This window comes from Platalea leucorodia (genome assembly GCF_965183815.1).
Source record: "Platalea leucorodia genome assembly, chromosome: 2".
In the NCBI taxonomy this organism is placed as follows: Eukaryota; Metazoa; Chordata; class Aves; order Pelecaniformes; family Threskiornithidae; genus Platalea; species Platalea leucorodia.
Window position 1 is genome coordinate 2189401 of NC_138824.1, and position 23347 is coordinate 2212747.

General features: G+C 58.3%; 2 protein-coding genes across 3 annotated transcripts in view; both read right to left on the reverse strand.

Annotated features, from left to right (window-relative positions):
• The window catches only part of ARHGEF17 (Rho guanine nucleotide exchange factor 17), a gene marked incomplete at its 5' end in the record, with an annotated part of 36939 nt that extends 33311 nt beyond the window's left edge, over positions 1-3628 (reverse strand). The window contains one exon of the mRNA XM_082334016.1: positions 656-3628. Coding sequence (XP_082190142.1) covers positions 656-3628 — 2973 coding nt within the window. The remainder of the gene's footprint in view (positions 1-655) is intronic.
• A 3289-nt stretch (positions 3629-6917) lies between these two features.
• Positions 6918-16149, reverse strand: P2RY6 (pyrimidinergic receptor P2Y6). 2 transcript variants are annotated; one of them, XM_082303963.1, is made up of 2 exons: positions 16123-16149; positions 6918-8797 (listed from the first exon to the last, which is right to left on the reverse strand). In XM_082303963.1, the coding sequence occupies exon 2, from the start codon at positions 8758-8760 to the stop codon at positions 7747-7749; it is 1014 nt and encodes a 337-aa protein (XP_082160089.1). In that variant the 5' UTR covers positions 8761-8797; positions 16123-16149; the 3' UTR covers positions 6918-7746. The 2 variants fall into 2 exon arrangements, with proteins under 2 accessions (XP_082160089.1, XP_082160090.1); XM_082303964.1 differs by lacking the exon at positions 16123-16149 and adding an exon at positions 11065-11119.
• Positions 16150-23347: the final 7198 nt, after the last annotated feature.

A 23347-nucleotide genomic window follows, 5' to 3' on the forward strand; every position in this document is an offset into this window, starting at 1 on the left:
CCACCTTTGCATCCCCCAAGTGGCATTAATTCATCCGCAGACAGGATAAAACTTTACCCATTCATAAAATATTCAGTGCATGCACAAGAATATTTTTCCCCCTTTTTCCCACGCTGCCAGCACGGCAAAGCCCATGGTCCCGGGCGGAGGGATGGCGATTTTTTGGGGGGGAAAATGCCAACTTGCTCGATAAAGGGTATGACATAGGGAATCCCAAGCAAAAGGAACATTTAAGCCCTCCCTACTAAGGAAAAGGCAATTTTTGGTTCAGCATCTCAGGGCTGGCTGAGAGCACACCCGTTTACCGGGACTTTATATAGCATCGCCAGGAGATGCTATATATAAATATAGCATATAATGTATGTATCTATAAAACCACCTTCCACCAAAATTTGGTGCTATTTAGCCTGAAAACTGCTTCTTCCCACCCAAAAATCGCCTTTTTATTGAGGGGGTCCCTCTTACAAGCAAGAGCTCAACCCCTTCCGGACAGCCGGAAAGGGCTGGGAAGGCTCTTGGCCATCCGGCAGCGCATCCACGGATGGGAATTTGTCCCTAATGAGGGACATGTGAGGGACCCCCAAAGCCATCAATGCTTTGGAGGGGTCACACATCCCATGAAATGAAGGTAGTTTTAGGATGGATGGGCACTTACCACCTGCGGCTTGGTCCTGGGGCCGTGTTCGTCGGGTGGCCGCGGGCACCGGGGCAGCCGGGGTGGTGGGGCAGCAGGCGGAGAGCAGGGTCCATCTCCGGGACCGGGGGACGCGTCACCTGAGTTGAGGGCCAGCATGTACCGCTTGGTGACATCCTCCAGCGAAGGAGGCTGGAGGGTCGGGAAGGATTTGCCGGGTGAACGGCTGGCAGCCGGTGCGGGGAGGTGGCTGTGGTGGCCGGAGGGGACAAGCGGCTCGGGGACGGTGATGGGGACGAAGGTGGCAGGCTCGCTAGTGTGACGGACGTGCTTGGTGGCCAGGCGGCTCTTGGCGAGGACGGCAGGCGCTGGCGGCGGTTGGTTTTCCTGGTGAGCCGCGCGGTTGGAGCGCTTCTTGGAGCTGCGCCGGGCGATGCGAGGGGACAACACATCAGCCAACTTGGGGTCAAAGCCATAGCCGCGGCCAGTGCCCGGCACTGCTGGTTGTGCCGAGAGGATGGGCTCGCTGCTGGACGGTGGGATGCTGGGCTCCAACTCGCTGATGGCCTCACCAGGACCTTCGAAGGCACCAGCCGGCAGCTCACCGCGGCGGCTGGGGTCGCTCAACGACTTCTTCTTGATGGTCTTGCCGTTGCCCTTCTCATCGATGAGCTTAGCCATGGCACCGGGCTGGCTAACGATGGTTCGGATGAGACTGCTGTAGTCCCGTGGCCCATCGCTGCTGAGCGATAGGTCGCTGCCTGCGCTGCCTGCGCTGCCTGCAATGGCGGCAGGTTGGGGGATGCCCGCCTTGGTGCTCAGTGAGCCCAGGAAGTTGCTGTCAACGGAGAAATTCTTTACCTCCTCCGCCACCGAGCATCTCCGGTGGGGCATGGGGTCGCTCAGGGAGCGGTAGGGCTCGGTGCCACCCTCACTGCCACCCTCCATCCCATTGGCACCCGCCGAAGGGAACTTACGGCGGCGCCGCAAGCTGCCGGGGGTGCTCGGTGTCTCGGATTTGCCAGCTGGAAGGTCTTCAACCACCACTGCCGGGTGAGCTGGCAGTGGCGTTTCGGTGTCACCGGCTGCCGGCCCGGCGTTGGGCAGCGTCCAGGCATCCACGGCTTCATGCAGGTCTTGGAAGGGCATCCCCACGGGCTCCGGCTCCGTGACGATGCCCTCATCCGTCACGCTTGACTCGTGACCTGACAGCTCCTCCACGGATTTCCTGCGAGCGAGGTTCTCCTCCGACTCCCCTTCCTTCAAACACCGTGTGCTCTCTGCCCGTCCCCGAAGGGTCGTGTCCGTCGTCACTGTCGGTGCCACCACCTCGGCGCCCTCCACACCTCCGCTGTCCTTCTGCTCGGCTGTGAAGCCGTAGTCCTGCTGGGAACCCATCCTGCTGATCTTCTCAAAGACCTGCCTCGCCTCCTGGATGTACTGGTCCTGGATGACCATAGGGAGAGCATCCTCATCCCCCCGTTGTCCCCCATCCAAAGCCACCTGGTCCTGGCTGTCGGCGGTGGCCAGGAGGAGCTCGGAGGAGCTCTGCTTCATGGTGCTCTGTAGGAAAAGCCGCCGCGTCCCCGATTTTTCGGAGCAGGTGAAGGACTTGGCGCGACGCAAAGTGGCCGTCAGGTCCTTAAGCGTTGGCCGCTCGCCCGGCGCCCAGCGGTTGGGGGACTGAGCGGCGCCGCGGCTGCCCGGGGAGGGGTTGGTGATGCTGGAGCAGCCGTCGGAGCCCGCGTCAAGGCCGATCCTCACCCCTTTCTTCTTCACCTTCAGCTCCGAGAGGTCTGATTTGAGGAAGCTGAGGAGCGTCAGGGTCTCGGTGGCAATGTCAGGGTTGGACAAGGACTTGCGGTGCTTGGCCCGCTCCCCTTCCAGCCCCGGCTGGTGCAGGCCCTCACTCCCAAAGTCCGGTTTTGCCTTGGCCGTGCCCTGCGGCAGCTTGGGACGGATGCGGACCGCCGGCTGTCCCCACGCCAGGCCATCGCTCGCCCCGAAACTGGGGGATCGATAGACGCCGTAACCCGCCTGGAGAGTCCGTCCTTGGTTGGGCCAACAGATCCCAAACTGTTCCTCTTCTTTCAGCGTCTCCGTGCTGGAATAACGACTGCTGCTCCGCGACCCGCCGGGGCTGCCGAAGGGCAGGATGTTCACCTTGGAGACACGGGCCACCACGGGCAAGGGATGACGGGGGACCACCCTCCCGCAGCCTTCGGCCTCGGCATCGCCGCCATCCGCCGGACTCTCCCAACCACCGCTCTCCTTCTTCTTCTTCCGGGCGGCGCGGTGACGGTGGGCACCGCTTTGCCCTTCGCCTTCGCTGCCCGACGAAAGGCGGGGAGAACGGGATGCCGCCGCTTCATCCTCCCCGTTGGAGCGGGGTGATGGGGAGGAGGAGGGTGGTTGCGGTCGAGTCGAGTTATGCCAGGAATGCGGGCCGGGCTCCGGCGGAGCTCCGCGGGGAGAGCGGAGAGCCGGGTGCGGGACGCGGCTGCGGGGTGGAGGCGGCGGGGGAGCTCCCCGACCGCTCCCGCTCCCGCTCCCAGCCCCGTTCCCGTTCCCCAACCCGCTCCCGCTCCCATTCCCGTTCCCATTCCCGCTTCCCCCCGTGGATTGCCGGCAGCTTTCCCCGAAGAGTTTCCGCATCGCCGGGACGCTGGGCCAACGCGGCGGCTCCGCGTTTAAGCCCGGGCCCGGCGGCGACGACGACGGCGGCGGTGGCGGCGGTGGAGCCGGGGACGGCAGCTGAACCCCGGCATGAACCGGGCCCGTTGGCTCCGGCTCGGTAAAACGAAGCGAAAGCTGCCGTACCGAAGGGGCCAGGCTGCCAAAAGCCCGGCCCGGTTGTTGCTCCGCGATCGACGCTGAAACTTTCCTACCCGGGAAGAAGAAGAAGGAGGAGGAGGAAGAGGAGGAAGGCGGGGAGGAGGCGGGCAGGAGCCACCGACCCGCCGCTACCCCCCGACCGCTGCCCCCCTCCGCCATTGTCTGCCCCCCCCCGCCGCCTCCGCCGCCTCCGCCCGCCCCCCGGCCCCGCCGCCGCCGCGCCCCGGCCCCGGCCCCGCCGCAGGCACCGCCCGGCCCCGCTCCTCCTCCGGGCTGCCAGCGGGCTTCATCCCTCCCGCTTTGTTTTCTCTCTCCCCTTTTTTTTTTTTTTTTTTTTTTTTTTTTGGCTTTTCCTCCTCCCTCACCCCCTGCTTTTTTATTTGTTGCATTCAAATAAACTTTCCTCCCCGGAGGCGGGGTTTCCTCCCGCAGAGGGGGATGGTTGGAGCTTTTGCCCTTTTTTTTTTTTTTAATTTAATTTTCTTTTTTTTGGAGGGGGAGAGGAAGCTGCCCTCCCGCTCCCAGGCCAAGCAGGAGCACCCCGCATCCCCCCTGCATCCTTCATCCCCCCCAGTATCCTTCATCCTCCCAGTATCCTTCACCTCCCCCCCGCAGCCTTCATCCCCCCCGCATCCTTCACCCCCCCCATCCTTCATCCCCTTCCCTCCACCTCCTCCCAGCTTTTTTTTTTTTTATTTATTTAGGGGAAATCAGGATAAGTAAGCAAAAATTGAGGGGCTGGAGCGTGGCCAGAGCAGGGCAGCGAGGCTGGGGCAGGGGCTGGAGCACAAGGCTGGGGAGGAGCGGCTGGGGGAGCTGGGGGGGCTCAGCCTGGAGAAGAGGAGGCTGAGGGGAGCCCTCCTCGCTCTCTGCAACGGCCTGAAAGGAGGCTGGAGCCGGGGGGGTCGGTCTCTGCTCCCCAGGAACAAGCGCTGGGACGAGAGGGAACGGCCTCAAGCTGCGCCAGGGCAGGGTTGGGGTGGGTATGGGGAAAAACTTCTTCCCCCAAAGGGCTGTCAGGGCCTGGCCCAGGCTGCCCAGGGCAGGGGCTGAGTCCCCATCCCTGGGGGGATTTAAAAGCCGGGGAGATGTGGTGCTTGGGGCCATGGTTTAGTGGTGGCCTTGGCAGTGCTGGGTTAACGGTTGGACTCGATGATCTTAAGGGTCTTTTCCAACCTAAACGATTCTGTGATTCTATGAAAATTTGGGTGAGATCCTTCCCTTTGCTGTGGATTTCTCCAGCCCCTGCTTTGCAGCTCATCTCGGGGAAGGCAGAACACCTTGTTCCCAACTTGCAAAGAGCTCCGGTGACGCACCGCCCCGCGAACAGACTTTCTCGTGGGTTTTTAGCATCGCTTGTCAGCGCTTGCTATTTGCAGCTCATAACCCCCTTTCCCCCAAGACAACGGATTTATCGCCGGGGATGTGAAAAATGAAGGTGGCTGGCGGGTGGTTGATGGGTGAGCTGGGGCCTTGGCAGCGCGGATGGGGCTGGGGAGGTGTCCTGGCCACGTAAAGGACATTGCCGTTTCTGTCCCAGGGGCACAAAAAACCCTGGTGGTGATTAAAAAAAAAACCCAACACCCCTGTAAGTGCATTTTTCAGGATCTAAAAAGTGCCTCCGGCAATGCTGTGAGATGCACCGCCCCGGCAGGTATTCCCTCTCCGGCTCTCCCTTCCCTCCCTCCGCCCTCTCCTCCCCTGGTTCCCCCAGGGCTGGGTGTCTCCCGGCCATAAGGACGATGTCCCCATGATGTCCCCATGATGTCCCCATGGTCATCTGGCATTCAGGATGGGATTCTGGGAAGAGCCACACATTTCATCACCTCTCGGTGCTGGAGGAGCTGGTCCTCAGGCTGCTGGTGTTGAGCATCTCACAAGCGAAGGAGATGTTTTGAAGCACCCACCCCATCTCTAAGGCACCACGTTGTGCCCATCACCCTGGCTCCTAGGCCTGGTGGTACCAAAGGAACTGCTGACAGGACCCCAAGGCCGGGCAGGACATAGTCAGACCCAAAGTGCAGAAATTAGTGAGCTCCATGTGCCTCCTACCCTTAAAACCACCCAAAATACCTGATTCCACCATCAGGGGCCTCATCAGGGGCTGCTGGATGTCACCGCCTGACCCCATGCTGTCCCTGCAGCCACCACTGGACTTTTTGGGACCTGCTTATTTTTTTCCCGTCAAAGCTATATTGCAGTTCAATTTTGGCTGGCCACCTCGTCCCAGGGGTGCTCTCCAGGCACAGGGTGGTGTGAGGGAGCAGGACTCCTCCATGCCTCCCTGGAGCCGGGTGGACACCCACAGACCCAGCTGAATTGCTCCAAATCTGAATATTTTGCGCCCTCTCCTGGGTCCGGATGGCGTGGCCCGCCGTCTCCCACCCTGTCACCCTGTCACCCTTCCTTTTGTCTGGGAAGAGTTGGGGACACCAGGCTGGGATTGTCCCACTGGCCACCACTCTCACAGCCCCCAGCATTTTGCCGGACTCCAAAAATATATCAGAGGAGATTTTGGCATGGATGAGCTCCAGCCAAGGGAAACCCCAGGGCTGGTTCTGCCTCCTCCATCACTTTCTGTGCTCCAACCCAAAGCCGTTGGCACCACGCATGGTCCTCCCCACCAGGACACAGCCACCGCTCCTGCAAAACTAGGCGGCTTGAGCTCACGCCGTCACAGGATCCCTCTCCATTCCAGCCCACCGCGATGCTGAGATCTTTGAGCACCATCCAAGAGCTGACGACCACCCTGGGCACCCTCCTCATCCTCATGGCAGCAAGGAGCCACGCTGGGACCACCAGCCCTGGATGCTGGCGAGGTCCTTGGGTGGCCGGGTACCCAAGGAAGATGCTGTGCCCTTGCGGGGAGCAAGTTGGGATGAAGACGCACACTTGGTCGGGTGCAGGAGGGATGCTCATTTCCAGAAATTTGAAGCAAACTGCTTAAATCGACTTAGACGTGATTATTACCCATGAACAACCTGCGAGAAATGTAGCGAAAGTTATCCCTACATATCCATACGTACACCGTATAGGTATATATAGTGTATTCAGGCCAGAGAATATCTGTGCCATGGAGCCTGTGCTGGGCTACAAACCTTCCCCTGCTTGGATGTATTATATGCACGTATATAGAGTGGGTGTATACATGTGTACATATCCAGCTGAAAAAGGGGGAGAGGTTTATTCTATACATCCTTTACATTAAAGACGACTCGCAGAGCGATTAGTGGTACATCCACCCCGCGCCGTGCAAGCAAATCCCTCCTTGCCAGGAGGAAACAGCATCCCACCGGAGGCTGCGGGGAGCAAAGCTCAATCCCCAACCCATCGTGGGGGTGGTGGAGAGGCCAAGCCAACGGTGGGACACGTGGTGACGTGGCCAAGGACACTGAGTAGCTCGGTGGCGTGGGTTTCCTGACTCCTGGCATTGTGCTGGCTCTGATTTTGGTGGATCCTGGTTAGGAGGTGGCAGCAGGATGCTGAGGATGCCAGGATGGGCCAGATTTGGGGTGCCGGGCTAAGCAGGGAGCTGGACCCAGATGATGCTGTAGGTCCCCGGGCAGGTGACAACACCTCTGGCTTGTGTCTAACTCAGCCCATGGTCATCACTTGGGTGGGAAATCCAGCATGGGTGTCCCAGTTGCCCTTATGTCCCCCTTCCCAGATTCCAGTCTGGCATGGGATGCTCTTCCACCATTTTGCAGCACCAGTGGTACCAGTGGCCCATGTCTCTTACTGATCTGGCCCCATTCTGGGGACTAGGGGATAGGGATGTCCCAGTATTACCCCAAAAATGTCCGTGACGCTGATCTTGAGCTGGAGAAACACATGGCCCCATGTTCCCCAGACAGGTACGAGCCGAGCCAAACCCTCCCCAGCCTTTGCATGGCCCCATCAGGGAAGCTTTAAATAAGAAGAGGAAGAAATCGCCCCCCAGCAGCTCGCCCTGAGCCAGGGACCGTGTCCTCCATGGTCCCACTGTGCTCTCCATGGTCCCACCAGTGGTTTTTACTGCATTGGTGGCTTGGCCACCAAGGAAACACGTCGCTAAGCTGCTGTTCAAGCAACCAAGCCAGAGGGAGAACTGTGCCGTGATGGGGTTAATACTGTGCCGCTGCAGGCTGGAGATGGGATGAAAGTGCTGAAAGCTCAGGAGATGCCATCCTCTTGTCCTCCAGCATGTCCCCAGCTGAAGCCATCTCCGCTCCGTGGAGCTTAAAGCCAAAATTGCTCCATGCCCCGTCCTGGTACCCTGAGGTGGCCCTCATCTTCACCTAGGAGCCATAAGTAACGCAATGGTCATGCCGCCACTTGGAGCTCATCTTGTCAATGAGGTAACGGGTGCTTTCGCGAAACTTGCGTTGGGTGAAGTAGAAGAGGATGGGGTCAAGGACGCTGTTCATGCTGGCGAAGGGACGCGTGCACTTGTAGGCGATGGCAAACGCCTGCAGAGCCTGGCAGGGCAGGCTGGGCGAGGAACGGACGATCAGGTAGATGGTCTTGGTGAGGTGGAAGGGGAAGAAGCTGATGGAGAAGACGATGACCACAATGATGATCATACGTACGGCTTTGTCCTTCCTCTTGTGCACTGCCAAGCCGATCAGCTCGTCCTTCTGGCACAGGATCCGGGCCATGCTGCAGTAGCAGGCAAGGATGGCCACGAAGGGCAGCAGGAAGCCGGTGACGGTGAGGGTGATGCCATAGGGGAAGTAGGCAGCGGAGCGATCTGGCGGGCTCAGGTCATAGCAGACGGTGCGGTTCCTTTGGGTGCCGGTGGAAGCGAAGACGAAGGTGGGCAGGCACTGGGCGATGACGATGAACCACACCGCGGCACACACCAGCCACGTCAGCTTCTTCCCCTTCTTCTTGTGCCACGAGGCCAAGGGGTGGCAGATGCCCAGGTACCGCTGGACGCTGATGCAGGTGAGGAAGAGGATGCTGCCGTGGAGATTGGTGTAGAACTGGAAGCGGACGAATTTGCAGGTGAAGTCCCCAAAAGGCCAATAATCCTTCTGGGTGTAGTTGTAGATGAGAAGCGGGAGGGAGCAGACGTAGAGCAGGTCGGCTGTGGCCAGGTTCAGCATGTAGATCATGGTGCGGCTGAGCGCCTTACGGGCCACCCAAATCTGCCCGATGACCACAGCGTTCAAGGGCAACCCCACCATGAACACCACCGAGTAGACCAGGGGCAGCAGGACCTGCTTGAACTCCTCGTGGAAGGTGCACGAGTTCCTCCTGACCTCCATGGGTTGGGCTGTCAAGTTGGCCATGATGGTGGTCTCCCTCATTGATGTCCTCTCTGCTGGTGTGGCCCCTCAGCAGCGCCTGTGAATGACAAAGGGGACGGTTGGTGACTTGGCCATGAGGTGTCACACCCGCCCTAGCAAGATGAACCTGCACCAGTGTGTGTGAGCCCATAGCCCCATCATTCCGGGTGGGGGCAACCCCTGGTATCAGCACAGGCTGGGGGATGAAGGGGTGGAGAGCAGCCCTGAGGAGAACGACTTGGGGGTGCTGGGGGATGAAAAGCTGGCCATGGGCCGGCAATGTGCGCTGGCAGCCCAGAAAGCCAAGCGTCTCCTGGGCTGCATCCCCCGCAGCGTGGGCAGCGGGGCGAGGGAGGGGATTCTGCCCCTCTGCCCCGCTCTGGGGAGACCCCCCTGGAGCCCCGCGTCCAGCTCGGGGGTCCTCAGCACGGGAAGGACATGGAGCTGTGGGAGCGGGGCCAGGGGAGGCCCCAGCGATGGTCCGAGGGTGGCCCAGCTCTGCTGTGAGGACAGGCTGAGAGCTGGGGGGGTTCAGCCTGGGGAGGAGGAGGCTGCGGGCAGAGCTGATTGCGGCCTTTCAGTACTTAAATAAAAAAATAAGAAAGACGGGGACAGACTTTTTAGCAGGGCCTGTAGCGATAGGACAAGGGGGAATGGTTTTAAACTAGAAGAGGATAGAGTTAGACTAGAAGAAATTTTTTACAATGAGAGTGGTGACACACTGGCCCAGGTTGCCCCGAGAAGTGGGAGATGCCCCATCCCTTGAAACATCCAAGGCCAGGCTGGACGGGGCTGTGAGCACCCTGATCTGGTGGAAGATGTCCCTGCTCATGGCAGGGGGTTGGACTGGATGATCTTCAAAGGTCCCTTCCAACCCAAACCATTCTGTGATTCTATGATTCTAAACCACGGTGATGGATTTAGAGGTCCATCAGGGAGGTGAAGATGGAGAAAGCGGGACCGCGCGGGGTGGTGGCACATGGGACACCATGGTGGCCGTGATCTCAGCTCCTCTTCCCCTGACAGAAAGGTTTGCACAAGGTCAAACCACTCTCATCCCGGTGCGGGAGAGGAACTTGCGGCACGGCGTGCTGTTAGCCGCCGGCATGGCTTCCTGCTCCTCTGCAGGGGGTGCCAAAGCCCTACGGCCAGTCACCGAGTGGTCCTACAGCCACTCACCCTGAGTTTCGGGAGATGCCACCTGCACCGAGCCCAGCACGACCCACAGATGTTTGGCGGTTACTTTCATCGGGGAAGCGGGGCTGGTGACGCTCTGGTCCCAGAGGTTTTCAGTTTTGTGGGCTGAGAGAGCCCATCCACGTGGCCTCTGGGCTGCTCTGAGCTGGAGAAGAGGCCACCTGCTTTTCTTGGAGGCTAAGACCAGTGCGAAAGACGTGGTCCTACAGCACAAAGAGACCCCGACCCCAGCCATGTCACTTGGCCAAATCCCTCGCCACGCCACCCATGGGTGCTACACGCTCCTGGGTGACAGCAGAGCCGCTTTTACTTCCTCCTCTCGCTTCCTCCATCGCCTGCGGACCTGTTTGCAACCCTGGCTGGCAGCGCGGGGCCGGCACCCGCTTTCCCTTGCATGCCCCAGCGGTGGCCCCGATGCCTAGCAGGGACGAGCTTGCCTGGAAATGGGGGGGCCAGTGTCCCCACACAGGCTGGGAAGGGAAACTGAGGCAGGGAGGGGGGTGGCTGAGCTCTGGCCAGGTGCATGGGGCAGAGGGGACCAGAGGGGGACACGCCAGTCCTGGGGCCACTCTGTTGGCTCGTACCACTGTGGTGGCCCCATTTTGGGTCTTTGGGGATTTACCGGCCCTGGAGCACAGCCCGGCCATGGGGTCAGGCTTGGGGAGAGTGCTGGGGACACACACAAGGCTCCTCCATTTCTGGGGGTGCTCCAGGTTGCAGATCAGTTCCACCCCTGCCCTCCTGGCTGCTGCATAACCCTCCTACCCCCCTGGCACCCCGCTGAGCCCCCTGGCACCCCGCTGAGCCCACCTGCACCCCGCTGAGTCCCCTGGCACCCCCACCGTGCCCCATCGTGCCCACTGTCACCCAGCTCCAGGCAGTCCCAGCACCCACCTGTGCCACCTCCAAGTCAATAAGTGCCCCCATGGCTGTGAACTGCCCTATCCCCTGGGACCCCCCAAACCTCCCCCGGGACCCCAGGCTGGGGCAGCACCCATCCCAGCCCCCACCCTGGGCACCCATAGGAGCCTCTGCCATCCCACGTGTGCTTGCAGGAACACCCACGTGACACTGGGGACAAGGTGGCCGGCAAGAGGGGTGGGGGGACCTGGGAGCACATCATCTTACCTGCTGGGGTGCCACTGGGTGCCAGGGGATGGCAGGGGGTGCCACAGGGTGCTGGGACCCGCTGCTCTGCCCAGCACCCAGGCACGTCTGCGGCTCTGGGGTGCTGCACTCGCCCCGTTGAGCAACGCTTCCCCTTTCCACCCAACGGCAGCACCCCAGGGCCCAATGGGGAACAGAAACCTGGGTGGCAGGGTGGGCACTGCGCTGCATGGCACGGCACCGCATGGCAGGGTGGGCACTGCGCTGCATGGCACAGCACTGCATGGCATTGCATGGCAGGGTGGGCACTGCGCTGCATGGCACAGCACTGCATGGCATTGCATGGCAGGGTGGGCACCACACTGCATGGCACGGCACCGCATGGCAGTGTGGGCACTGCGCTGCATGGCACAGCACCGCATGGCACCGCATGGCAGGGTGGGCACTGCGCTGCATGGCACGGCACTGCATGGCACCGCATGGCAGGGTGGGCACTGCGCTGCATGGCACGGCACCGCACGGCACCGCATGGCAGGGTGGGCACTGCGCTGCATGGCACGGCACGGCATGGCACCGCATGGCAGGGTGGGCACTGCGCTGCATGGCACGGCACTGCATGGCACTGCATGGCAGGGTGGGCACCGCGCTGCATGGCACAGCACCATGGGCACTGCATGGCACTGCACAGCAGGGTGGGCGCTGCACCATGCTGCATGGCACGGCACTACACGGCACTGCATGGCAGGGCAGGCACCGTGCTGCATGGCATAGCACCATGGGCACAGCATGGCAGGGTGGGCACTGCGCTGCATGGCACAGCACCATGGGCACTGCATGTCACTGCACAGTGGGGTGGGCACTGCACCGTGCTGCATGGCACGGCACTGCACGGCACCGCACGGCACCGCATGGCAGGGTGGGCACTGCGCTGCATGGCGTGGCACTGTGTGGCACCACATGGCAGGGCGGGCACTGCACTGCATGGCACGGCACTGCACGGCACCGCATGGCAGGGCAGGCACTGCGCTGCATGGCACGGCACTGCAGGGCACCACATGGCAGGGCGGGCACCACGCTGCATGGCACGGCACTGCACGGCACCACATGGCAGGGTGGGCACCGCGCTGCATGGCACGGCACTGCACGGCACCACATGGCAGCGCGGGCACTGCGCTGCATGGCACGGCACTGCACGGCACCACATGGCAGGGCAGGCACTGCGCTGCATGGCACGGCACTGCAGGGCACCACATGGCAGGGCGGGCACCACGCTGCATGGCACGGCACTGCACGGCACCACATGGCAGGGTGGGCACCGCGCTGCATGGCACGGCACTGCAATGGCACCGCATGGCAAGGTGGGCACCGTGCTGCAGGGCATGGCACTGCGTGGCTGCACAGGCATGGCACGGCACGGCACAGCACAGTCTGTGCCAGCACCTCCATCATGGCTCCATGCTGCGTGCATACATCCCCATCCCCTACACAAATACGTGCCCTACCCCCCATGTATGCAGCCCCCCCATGCACACACACGGACACGCGTGTGCACGCCCTACACGTGTGCACAGACCCGCACCCCCCTATGCACCCACACTGCACCCCCAAAAGAGCTGTACCCAGACACCAAGGGACATCCAGAGCTGGGAAATGCCACCAGGGCAGGGGACACAGCCCAGACCCAGCATGGGAGCTGAAGCCACCAGGCCCATGAATTTTTGGGTTGTTTCCCCCATTTATGGGGTCTTTTCCCCCATTTTGAGGGTCTTTTCCGCCATTTTTGGCTCCTTGGAAGGGTGGGCATCTGGGGCAGATGCTGGGGACAGGGAGGGCACTGGGTGGCCACCGTGGCCGCCGTGGCCACACAAGGAAAACTGAGGCACAGGCACTGGGTTTGAAGTGGACTGGTACGGCTCATGCCCCATTTTTGCAGAGTTTCTGCCCAATACACCCCTCGGAGGGGTGTTCGCAGGAGGGGTGCTAAGGGACGTGCCCAAGGCTACGCAGGCCATCGGTGGCGGAGGGCACCCACAGCCAGAGCTGAGCCAATAATACAAGGAGTAGCCAAAAAACAAGGGATCCTCTCCCCAGTAAAAGACAAATGAGCAAAAAAAACCCTTTGCAAGAAGGAAATGAGACACTGAACCTCATTGCTGCCAGGCTGGGAGGGGAGGGGTAGAAAAGCTGGAGGAGAGGAGGAAAAATCCCTCCCGATCCCAGGAAAAACCCAGCTGCAGGAGGCACTGAGCACAACCTTTCTATTAGACACTGGAGAATCCCCACCCCAACTGTACCCACTGCCTGCACCTGCCCGTAACCCTGCAGTCACAGCCTGCCATGGCTCATAAATCACCGCTGTTTCCAATTAACGAAACCACATGAAGACACTCGGCCTCATCCTGCGGCTGTGCCCGTGGCACATCCCCAGGTCATGATCCGGCCTGGCGGATTATCCCAAAAAATCCCCTTTTTCAACCCAAAAAAACCGTCACAGGAATCCCTGCCAGCCCTTGGGGTGCTGGGGTGGGTGCCCTCTGCGCTCAGCCTCCCCTAAAAGCAGAAAGTCATGGGATTATGGAGCACCGGTCCCCGTGCCCTGACACCGCGGTGATGGGCACCAGGCAAAATCCATTGCCAAAACGAGACTTGCAGGAGGAAAAAAAGGGGTGCCCGTGGTGTTGGGGTGCTCTGTGGGATGGGGTCACCCTTATCCCGGGGGTTTAAGGTGCCTGTGAAGGAGGAACGGGGTTAAGAAAGAGAAACGGGGCTGCTCTGCGGCCAGACAGGGAAGAGATTAAAAATAATCGCTGGCTCTGCTCCGCAGCGGCCGCGAGCTTCCCCCGGCACGCGCCGGCACGGCAGGGCTCCCCGCAAGCCCCTCTGCTTGCAAACCGTCTCACGCAAGCCCTTCTCCAGTGAAATCACCTTTAATTAACACCCTGATGTTAATATGAAGGGGGTTTCTGCGCGCTTGCTACGGTGGGAAGATATATCGGCCGCTGCTGCCCTGGAATAGGACACGGGGGATGGCTTCCTCCCTCGGAAACCTTCCTCCTTGGATTGTCCTGCCCTGGGAAGAGCCCATGGTGGGGGCATCTTGGGGGCTTGACGGCAAGGCTGGGATGGCGGAGGTGGAAGCGAAAGCTCCAGCTCAGCAGATTTCAAAGGGGATGAAGGGGGGGATGCTCCCGCCCCGCTTGGCCGAAGCCACAAGGTCCCTGTCCCCAGAAACCTCCGGGCTGGTCCTAGGACATCTTTGAGTGAAAGCCCTCGGACTTGTCCCACCTGCCCTGGGGTGGCTGGGGACCGAGGCTTGGGTGTTTGAAGGGAAATCTCCGTTTCTTGAAGCCTGACGGTGTAACGATGTGGCCAAATCGGGCCAGAGCGGCATTTTCGGGTGCCGAGCACGGGGACAGGGTGCAGGGACGGTCCCTCCGGCAACGCCGGGTGGCTCTGCCACCGCTGTACTCTGCCCTCGGGTGACTCCCTTCACCTCCCCATGCTTTGGTGCCCCGTCCCTAAAATAAATCAACATCTCGAGGATGCTCTGAGCAACCCGGGCAGCGTTTTCCTGCTGGAAAAGGGAGACGCTGGGGACAGGGAGGGTGCAATGAGTTGGCCTGGTCTCAGCTGGCAGCGCTGAGGCTCTGGCTGGGCTTGTATAAACCCATACCTATATACACACAAACATATAGGCACATATACAGCCACGTGCTCACCCACATGTACACACATACGCATAAACACACATATTACCAGCGTATCCACCTCTCCACATAATGTTAGACATGTATAGAATCATAGAATCGTTTAGGTTGGAAAAGACCTTTAAGATCTACACATAAATATACCTTTATACATATATATACAGACATATATATGGCTCTACACACACACATATAAACACACATCTATACACACACATACATTTCTCTCTACATATATACAGAAATATATATGCGTCCATTCACACACACAAATATATAAACTTCTATACCGAGATACACAAATATATGTCTCTGAGCACATGGACCCACACACATGTATATACATAACTCTATCCATACATATACAAATTATTTATGCTTCTATACACGCGTCTATGCACACATGCTCATATATACGGATATATTTATACTGCTGTATGTATATATGTACAAAGACATATAGGTATACATAAGAAGGCAGAGGCCAGGCTCCTGGCACCCGCAGCGGAGACGCCGGGGAAGACCAGGTCCCTCGAGCAGATTCGAGGACGCTCCGGGTGCGACACCGCCGCCGGCACGGGGCTGATCCCTATGGATGCCCTGGGAGACGCAGGCGCATCCTGGGCTCACCCCAGGCCGTGGGAGCAGTGGGACCGGGGCGAACCCACCCCGCTGAGCGTCGCACCAGCCCTGCTGGGGGATCACGGCGTGATTCGAAGCCCTGCTCTGCCATAAAAGCTGCTAAATCTCCCTAAAAGCAAAGTCCAGCAGCTACCATGTGGGGTGGCTTTGGGACCACCCCAAAGCACCGACGCTCTCCGGATCGGCCCCCATCCTCTCCAGTTCTGCCTCAGCCTGCCCAGTTCGATCGGCTCCAATCCTGCCTGGTTCAGCCTCACCCGCTTGGGTCCGATCCTGTCCAGTCTGGCCCCATCCTGCCCCAGTCTGGTCTGACCCACTCGGGTCCCATCCTGCCCAGTTTGGTCTGACCCTGTCAGGTCCCATCCTGCCCGGTTCGATCTGACGCACTCGGGTCTCATCCTGTCTGGTTCTGTCTGACCCACTCGGGTCCCATCCTGCCCAGTTTGGTCTGACCTCCTCAGGTCCCATCCTTCCCAGTTTGGTCTGACCCTCGGGTCTCATCCTGACCCGGTTTCGTCTGACACGCTCGGGCCCGATCCTGCCCAGTCCGGCCCCATCCTACCCAGTCCGATCTGAGCCTTTTTGGGTCTAATCCTGCCCGGTTCAGTCTGACCCACTCAGGTCCCATCCTGCCCGGTCCAGCCCCATCCTGCCCGGTTCATTCAGCCCCTCTCGGCTCCCATCCCGTCCCGGTTCGGTTCGTCCCGTCCCTCCCGTCCGCGGCACTTACCGGCAGCGGGATGCACGGGGGTGGCAGCGGCGCTCAGCTCCCGGGGCCGCCCCGCTGCCTCCGGCCGCCGGCCCCGCTCCGCCCCGGGGCCGCCCCGCTCCGCCCCGCTCCGGCCCCCGGCACCTGCGGGCGGCTGCGGAGGAGGCTGGGGAAGGGTCACAGCTGGATTGGGGCGGGGGGAAACAGCTGGATTAGGGGCCCGACAGCTGCCATGCAAACAGCTGGATTAGCCTTATGGTCATGGGCAAACAGCTGGATTGAAGGGGGCGGGGGGGGGGCTTCCAACAACCCCAGCACTGGGATTTACAGGGTGGGATGCTCTGCACCGGCCAACAGCTGGATTGTCCGGGTTGGAGGCTGCCGGAGCCCTCGGTGGGCAGCCGGGTGTCGGGGACAGGGTCTCAGCAGAAGGGGTTGGTGGCTTGGGTACTCATTAACCAGGCCGTCAAGCCGCCACGCTTCCTGAGCGGGGCTATTAAAAAGCAATAAGGAAAGGAACCCCGGGGGAACGTGTTGGGTATGAAAGGGCCGATGCATAAACAGCCTGGGAATGCCAGGATTACGCGGGATGACAGGCTTCCTTTCCCTGGAAACCCAGTTTGCCCTCCAAAATTATTCCCCTCCTTTCTTTTCAGGGGCTTATGATGGGTTTTGGTAGAGGTGGAGGGCAAGGAGGTGCTGACCGGCATCGCCCGGATGATGGAGCACCACGCGGGGCTCCCCGGCGTCGCCTCGCTGAGCGATGCACCCCGAGAGCTGGCACCCAAATACAGGGAGAGGAGTTTTGGGCAGGGGCCCGGCTACATGGTGCGGGATGGAGAGGTGGAACGAGGTGCCGCAGCCCGTCTACATCCCGCCGGCGCCTGCGCTACAACAGACAACGTGGGCTTTCATCGATCCTGGAGCAAGCCCGCAGCCAAGCCAGGCAGCGGGGCCACGGGGGAGATGGGCTCTGGCAGGAGCAACCGTGAATATTTGCAACCACAGCCAGGCTGGAGCCATCACCCTCATCCCGGGGCTGCCCAGGCTTGTGGGGTTGGGCTGGTGATGGCTCGGTGCCCTTGTGAAATTCCCCGCTCCCTCAGCCGCCATGGAGAGACGGAAACTGAGGGAAAAAGTGTCGTTCCCTGGAGTAGAACAGAAAACACGCCTTGTGCAAACAAGCCCAGCAGCCTGCGATGGGGAGCTCAGGGTTTTCCGCAAGCAAGCTGGGGAAGGCAGCTGAGAACGGACACAACTCACTCCTCCGATGAGCCGCCAGCGTGAGCGCTTATCCCACCTCCAGCACTGCCTCTGTCTTCGGAGCAAGCTCCGAGCTGGTGAAAAGGAGCTGGTGTCCTCCTCCCTCCCGGCATGGCGGGTGTCCTTGCAGGTCCCCAAGGTGAACGCTTCGTAGCCAGCTGTCCCGCTGTGGGGACACTGTAAATAGTGGAGGGAGTGTTAAAAAAAGAAAATAAAATAGAGGCTCCTGGCTGCCTGCCAGCCCCAACCGCCTCCGCTGAGCCCGGCAGCCGGACCCGGAGCCTAAAGCTCAGCCCTACAGCACCCGGAATAAATGGGAACACCCTAAAAACCAACATTTTGGGGGTTGAGCAGGGATGGGAGAGGCAAATTCAGAGGCAGCAGCGAGGCTAAAAAAGAGATTTCAAGCAAGGCATCATTTTTACGCCGCTTGTTATCCATGCAAAAGGCAGATGAAGCTCTTTGGGAAAAATAATTGGGGAAAGGGAATAGCCTGGGTTCCTCCCGGAGTCTCACAGATTGAATTAATCCTTGGCAAAAAGGCCTGGCACGGTGGCTGGATTTGGCTTCATGAGACTCTTTGGTCACCTGGTTTCTATTCTTCCAGCTGGATGTTGCCAGTAATCGCATTAGCGGCTGATTGCAGGCGACCTTTGCCGCTGCTGCTCAGGGTAATTGCACCTTCCCACCAGGCTCCAGGTCTCCAGCTGCTGGTGGGTTACAGGATGGTGCGGACGGAGAGAGGAGCATCTCTGGTCAAGGCCAGGGAGGCAACCGGGAGCTGGGATCGTGCTCCCCCAGCCGACGCAGAACTCTTGTTGGAGGCGAAAAGCAGCATTTTTCAAATGCTGAAGCTTTGTGAAAGCCTCAGGGCAGGGCTGTCCCCAACACCAGACGCTGGACGTCCCCATGGGGAGGGTCCTACAGGGCTTTCAGGTTCTCCCCCAACACAGACGTACGGGGGACGCAGGCTGGGTCCCTTCAGCCTCGGGCTCCGCCGGGGCTCACCAGACCAGAGATGTCTTGCATGAAAAATTTCATTACTTTGAAAAGCTATTTATAACGGAAATGAAGTTTATTTCTCACGTCCTCCTGACGACACCAGCCTGCCAGGGTGGTGGACCTAGCAGAGCTTGGTCATGAGGAGGTGACAACTGATGGCAACTTTCTCTTTTTTAACCCGGTCAGAGGAGATGGTCACCCGCTGACATCTGCTCCCCCAGCACCTGCCTTTGAGTCCCTAAATTTTTGTCAGAGAAGGTGTGCGGTGGAGAAAGTCTCATCTCTTGAGGTCCACTCTGATGGTCCCCTCCATCCTCTTGCTGCAATCAACGTTCACCGCAGTCAAACCCGTGCAGCTACCTGGGGTGAAAGCCCCAACAGAAGAAGACAAGCCTTCTCGCTGCTGACCCTCTGTGCTGGAGAAACTGGTCTAACCTTCAACCCCCATTGCCATGATGGGTCCCAGGCCCACGTTTCTGGCTGTCCAGTCCAAATTTCCTTCTGGAGGTGATGAGGTCCCAGCAGCAGCCTACGAGCCCAATGTACCTGTCCTGCCAGGGCTCCGCGGGAGCACCGGGAAACCTTGGCTTTGATGGGAATTCAGACAAAAAAAGCCTTGGCTTTACTCCAGGTGAGGGCTGACCCACAATTTCTATGCCTCAGCATTTCTGAAGAAGTGTGTTTCAGCTCGTTTTCCTCTCCAACCTGCTTTCCTAGAGCCCCGTGGACGTCAGCAAGGGAGGAAGGGGTTGCTGAGCTTCTCCTGCCCCCAGCACGTAGATGATTAATGCCTTGATCTTCGCAGGCTTCCTTTCCTCTCGCCGGCACACCCTGACGTGTCTTAGGGACTCACGGTGGCTTCCGCTCATTGCTTTGCTTTGCTCGGGAATTGGCAAGGAGCTGCACGGAGCGCAGGGATCCAGGCACGGGTGGTGTCTTAGGCTCCAGTTTCATCCACAACTTCAGCAGAAGAAAAGTGGTGGGTGTTTGGGAGGTGGCCTGGTCTCAGGAGACCTTCTCCGTCTGGTGAAGCAGTTGGGAAGGGAGATTTTGGGACCCACATCTGTGGGTCTTTGCAGGCAGAAAATCCCAGGGCTTAGGGCATGAGGCGGTCTCGTGATGGAGGTTTCCAAGGTGGGCCTTCACACTTTGTAGCCACCTTTGAGAGGTCTCCTCCACCCCCAGTGCTAGGAGGCTCTGCAAAGATTCAGGTCATCGGGTCTCACAGCCTCATCCTCACAAATAATTGCACTTTCTGCCTTCGAGGACAGAGCTGGGGTCTGGGATGGGGACATCTCTGAACTTTGCATGGTTGAGTGGAAGTCAAATGCCTCCAGGTTGGCCACAGTCCCGCCTTAGACTCCTTCCCCTCCATCCCATGCCAGCAGATCCTGTAGCCCTTTTGGGTCTTCACTGCTTTGTGGCTCTTCTCATCCTGGGAGAGCCTGAGCTCCTGAGGCTCAGCACAGCAATGGCCATCTCGGTCTTCTCACCAACACACCTCATCATAAACAGCCATCGTCCCCATCCCCCATGATGGGAGACCACGGTATGGAGCAGAGGTGCAATCAAGCATGGAGCTCCACCATCCTCATGCTGGGAGAACTGGGCTCTGCCAGCAGCCCCAGGGATGGGTCCGGATATCAGGTGATAATAAAAGGGTGTCCAAAAGCAGGCTCAGATCCCCATGGGGACCTGCAGGATCTGGCCACGCTGCCAGCTGCCCAGAGGGTGATGGAGGAGCACGCCGTGTCCCTTTGGCTTACCACCTCCAGGCTCTTCCGCTTTCCGGACCATGTCCGCAGGGAGGAATAAGGTCAAAGCACATGAGACTTGCAGGTACCTTTGGTATTTCCCATCCAGGAAAGATTTAAAATAACTTCCCTCAACTCGTTGCTGTTTCCTTGATAGCTTGTTTGCTTTGGCTGTTGGACCAGAGGCTGTTCTCCAGCTGGAGAGTTTTCTCTGGGAAACGATTGACCCCCAGTTACAACCAAGGATGAAGGGTGGAAATGTTGATGGAGATGCCTGCTTTTGAGGTACCACCATCCCAGCAGGACCACACACCCGGGCACATTTGTAGGGTGAAAATAGCTATTTTAAGGTTGCAAACCAGCATCTCAGGTATGAGTCAGCCTGAGGAGCTCCATGATCATGGTCCATCACTGTAAACCAGGGCCAAACACAAGAGTCCCAACTTGCCACCAAGTGCTGCTGCAGGAGCACAGATTGTCACCTGCCTGGTGGCCACCCAACACTTGGGTCTTATGGATGGGCTGAGGCAGGACGAGGGTGAGACAGGTAAATTTCTCACCCGACTGGCTGTGAGTCACCAGCAACCCAGCAATTTTGCGCACCGCAAATTTAATACTTTGCATTAAAACCTACTTTTTGGTGCAACTTCTTGCTGCTTCCCCAGGAACCCCATGCTCGGTTCTACTGCTCCTGCAGCAAGCCATAAGGGATTTTTCATGTGATGAGTACACTTGGGACTTCCAAGCCACGGCTCAAATCTCCCAGCTGGATGGATGTGCAATTTTTAATCCGTGCAATTAGTCTGTGCCTTTCTGTAATGGGAATGTCAAGTTTTTCGCTGCTCTTTTTGCTCGTTAATGCCATTAAATGCAATGCTGTTGGCTCATGATGTCCACCCCCTCACCAGGGGCTGTGAGGATGCAGTTGGGGACCTTGGAGACCCTTGAGCAGCCAAAATAACACGCAGGCATGAGGCATCTCCCATAGGGACCAAGACTTTCCAGGAATTAAAACTCGCAGCATGGACCATTTGCGTCCCAGGGGCACGCAGGGATCCGCTCGAATCTTGGGCTGGTTCTCCTTTGCCTGCAGGTGGGTCCATCGCACCCAGCCACTGCAGCAAATATTTAAGCCACAGTGTCCTGTTCCTTCTATTGCAAAGGCGACCAAACCGGACATTTATTTTAGGAGAAAACCATCTGTTTCGTGTCCAGCATCGTCGAAGAAGTTTTCTGTGTGGAGCAACTCACGTGTCCTTGCTTCTCCCTTTCAGTTCTGCTTCTCAGAAGATCACACCATGTCCTTGAAGAGGACAAAAGGGGAAGCCGTGTCCCAAGTGGGTTTTTTTTAATTCCAAAGAATCTGTCTCTTTCTTATAGAAAGCAACTGCTTTTTTCTGGAAAAGAGCAGAATTACAGAAACAAGGCGAAATTTAGACACAAGTTTTCTCTTCCGTCATTTACGTGTGGGCAAAAAACCCCCACCAGTGCTTGAGGTTTCTACTCAGCTAACCCAAATGTAATGGTAACATTTTATAGGAATATTTTGGAGATATCCCTGATATTAACACTCCTTGATTTATGGATAACAGGTTATTCTGCACTGCTTGCTGGGAAATGACTGAACCATAGACTCACTGGAGGCTTTACCGGGAGCATCCCCACAGAGGGACCATATCACATCATCCATCCTCAAATGGGGATGATTCCTATCTTTTTCTCCCCACCTAATCCATCAGGAAACCCCTTGCACCCCCTTTTCTGAAGAGAAGGGCTCAAAGCTCCAGCAAACCCACTCGGGGCTTGCTATAGGGTTTGCTTTGGGTTATGGGCAACTTTACCCCTATAGGAGCAAGACTTAGGGGTCTGGGGCCAGCTCGGTGCCCAGGATAAGGAGGGGGACAGGAACGGCTTCCCAGGATGGACTCAGTTTTTGCAGGGACATGGTCCTCATGCAACAGTGCTGGGAGAAGCATTACCCTTGGCAGCACCTTCTAAACAAGCCTCAGAGCAGAGCCGGTGCCCAGACGTTTTGTACAAACACTGGGGTGAAACTATAACAAGGAAAATACAATCCTGGGGGGTCCTGGCCATCAACTGTCTTGGTTTGGGCAAAACCAGGCATGGTCGTTGCACCTTTGCTTTTGACGTGGTGGCTTGCAGCACCATGTTTGGAGTTTTGGGTGCTGCAGGAAGGGAGGGTGGTATTTGGGTGTCCATCCAGCACAGGAGCAGGGCCAGGAGACGCTCACGGATGCTCAGGAGATGCTGATGCGGAGGTCATATCAATCCTCGGCGGGGTTTAAGAGCATCCTGAGGAAGGAGGTCTGTGCCCATCGCTCCTGGGAGCGGGTGGTTGGACCAGGGAGCTCCTGGGGCAAAGCTGTGATGATGCCAATCTGTGCCTCAGTTTCCCCACTTGCACAAAAGGGCGAATGCCCAGCTTCCAGCTAACACCTAGAAAACCCTCCAGGACCCTCAAATGGAGGGCTGTACCCCATGTCTGCTATGGGTGAAGCCTCCTGGATCAGCAGGCAGGGCCCTCCTGCCCTCAACCTGCCCGTCCTGTGCCGCCCGGGACGCTCGAGACCTGCCCAAGCCAAAAATGTTCGAGCAGGTCCGTCCCGTTGGGGACGTGTTGCAAAACCAAGGCAGCAGTGAAGTTCTGCACATCAGCAGGGAGGGAGGAGGGGAATCCGCTGGCAAACAAGATCAGCTCGTTCCCATCGCGCCTGCGTGTGCCGGCAGGCAGCGCGGGCAGCGCTCTGCTCAGGTAACGCAGGCTCCAGCGTGCTGTGCGTTGCCCTTTTTGTAGGGTATCAGCTTCTCTAATGTGTATAGTTTTTATCCTTCTTCCTGCAAATAAGGTTTGGTTTCATTTTACTATATTTTACTTTATTTTACTATATTTTACTTTTATTTTATTTTATTTTATTTTATTTTATTTTATTTTATTTTATTTTATTATTTTATTTTTTTATTTTATTATTTTATTTTATTCTATTTTATCTTGTTTCATTTCATTTTTCTTTTAATTTAATTTCATTTTCTTGTAAGGTATTGTATTGTATTCTGCTCAGTTCTATTCTATTCTGCTCTATTCTATTCTATTCTATTCTCTTCCAATTTATTCTTTTTTTTTTTTCCTATGTGGCCATGGCCAGACAGCTTAGACCCAGTGCCAGGCTCAGGGAAAGACAGACATACAGCATTTTAAACCCTTTCAT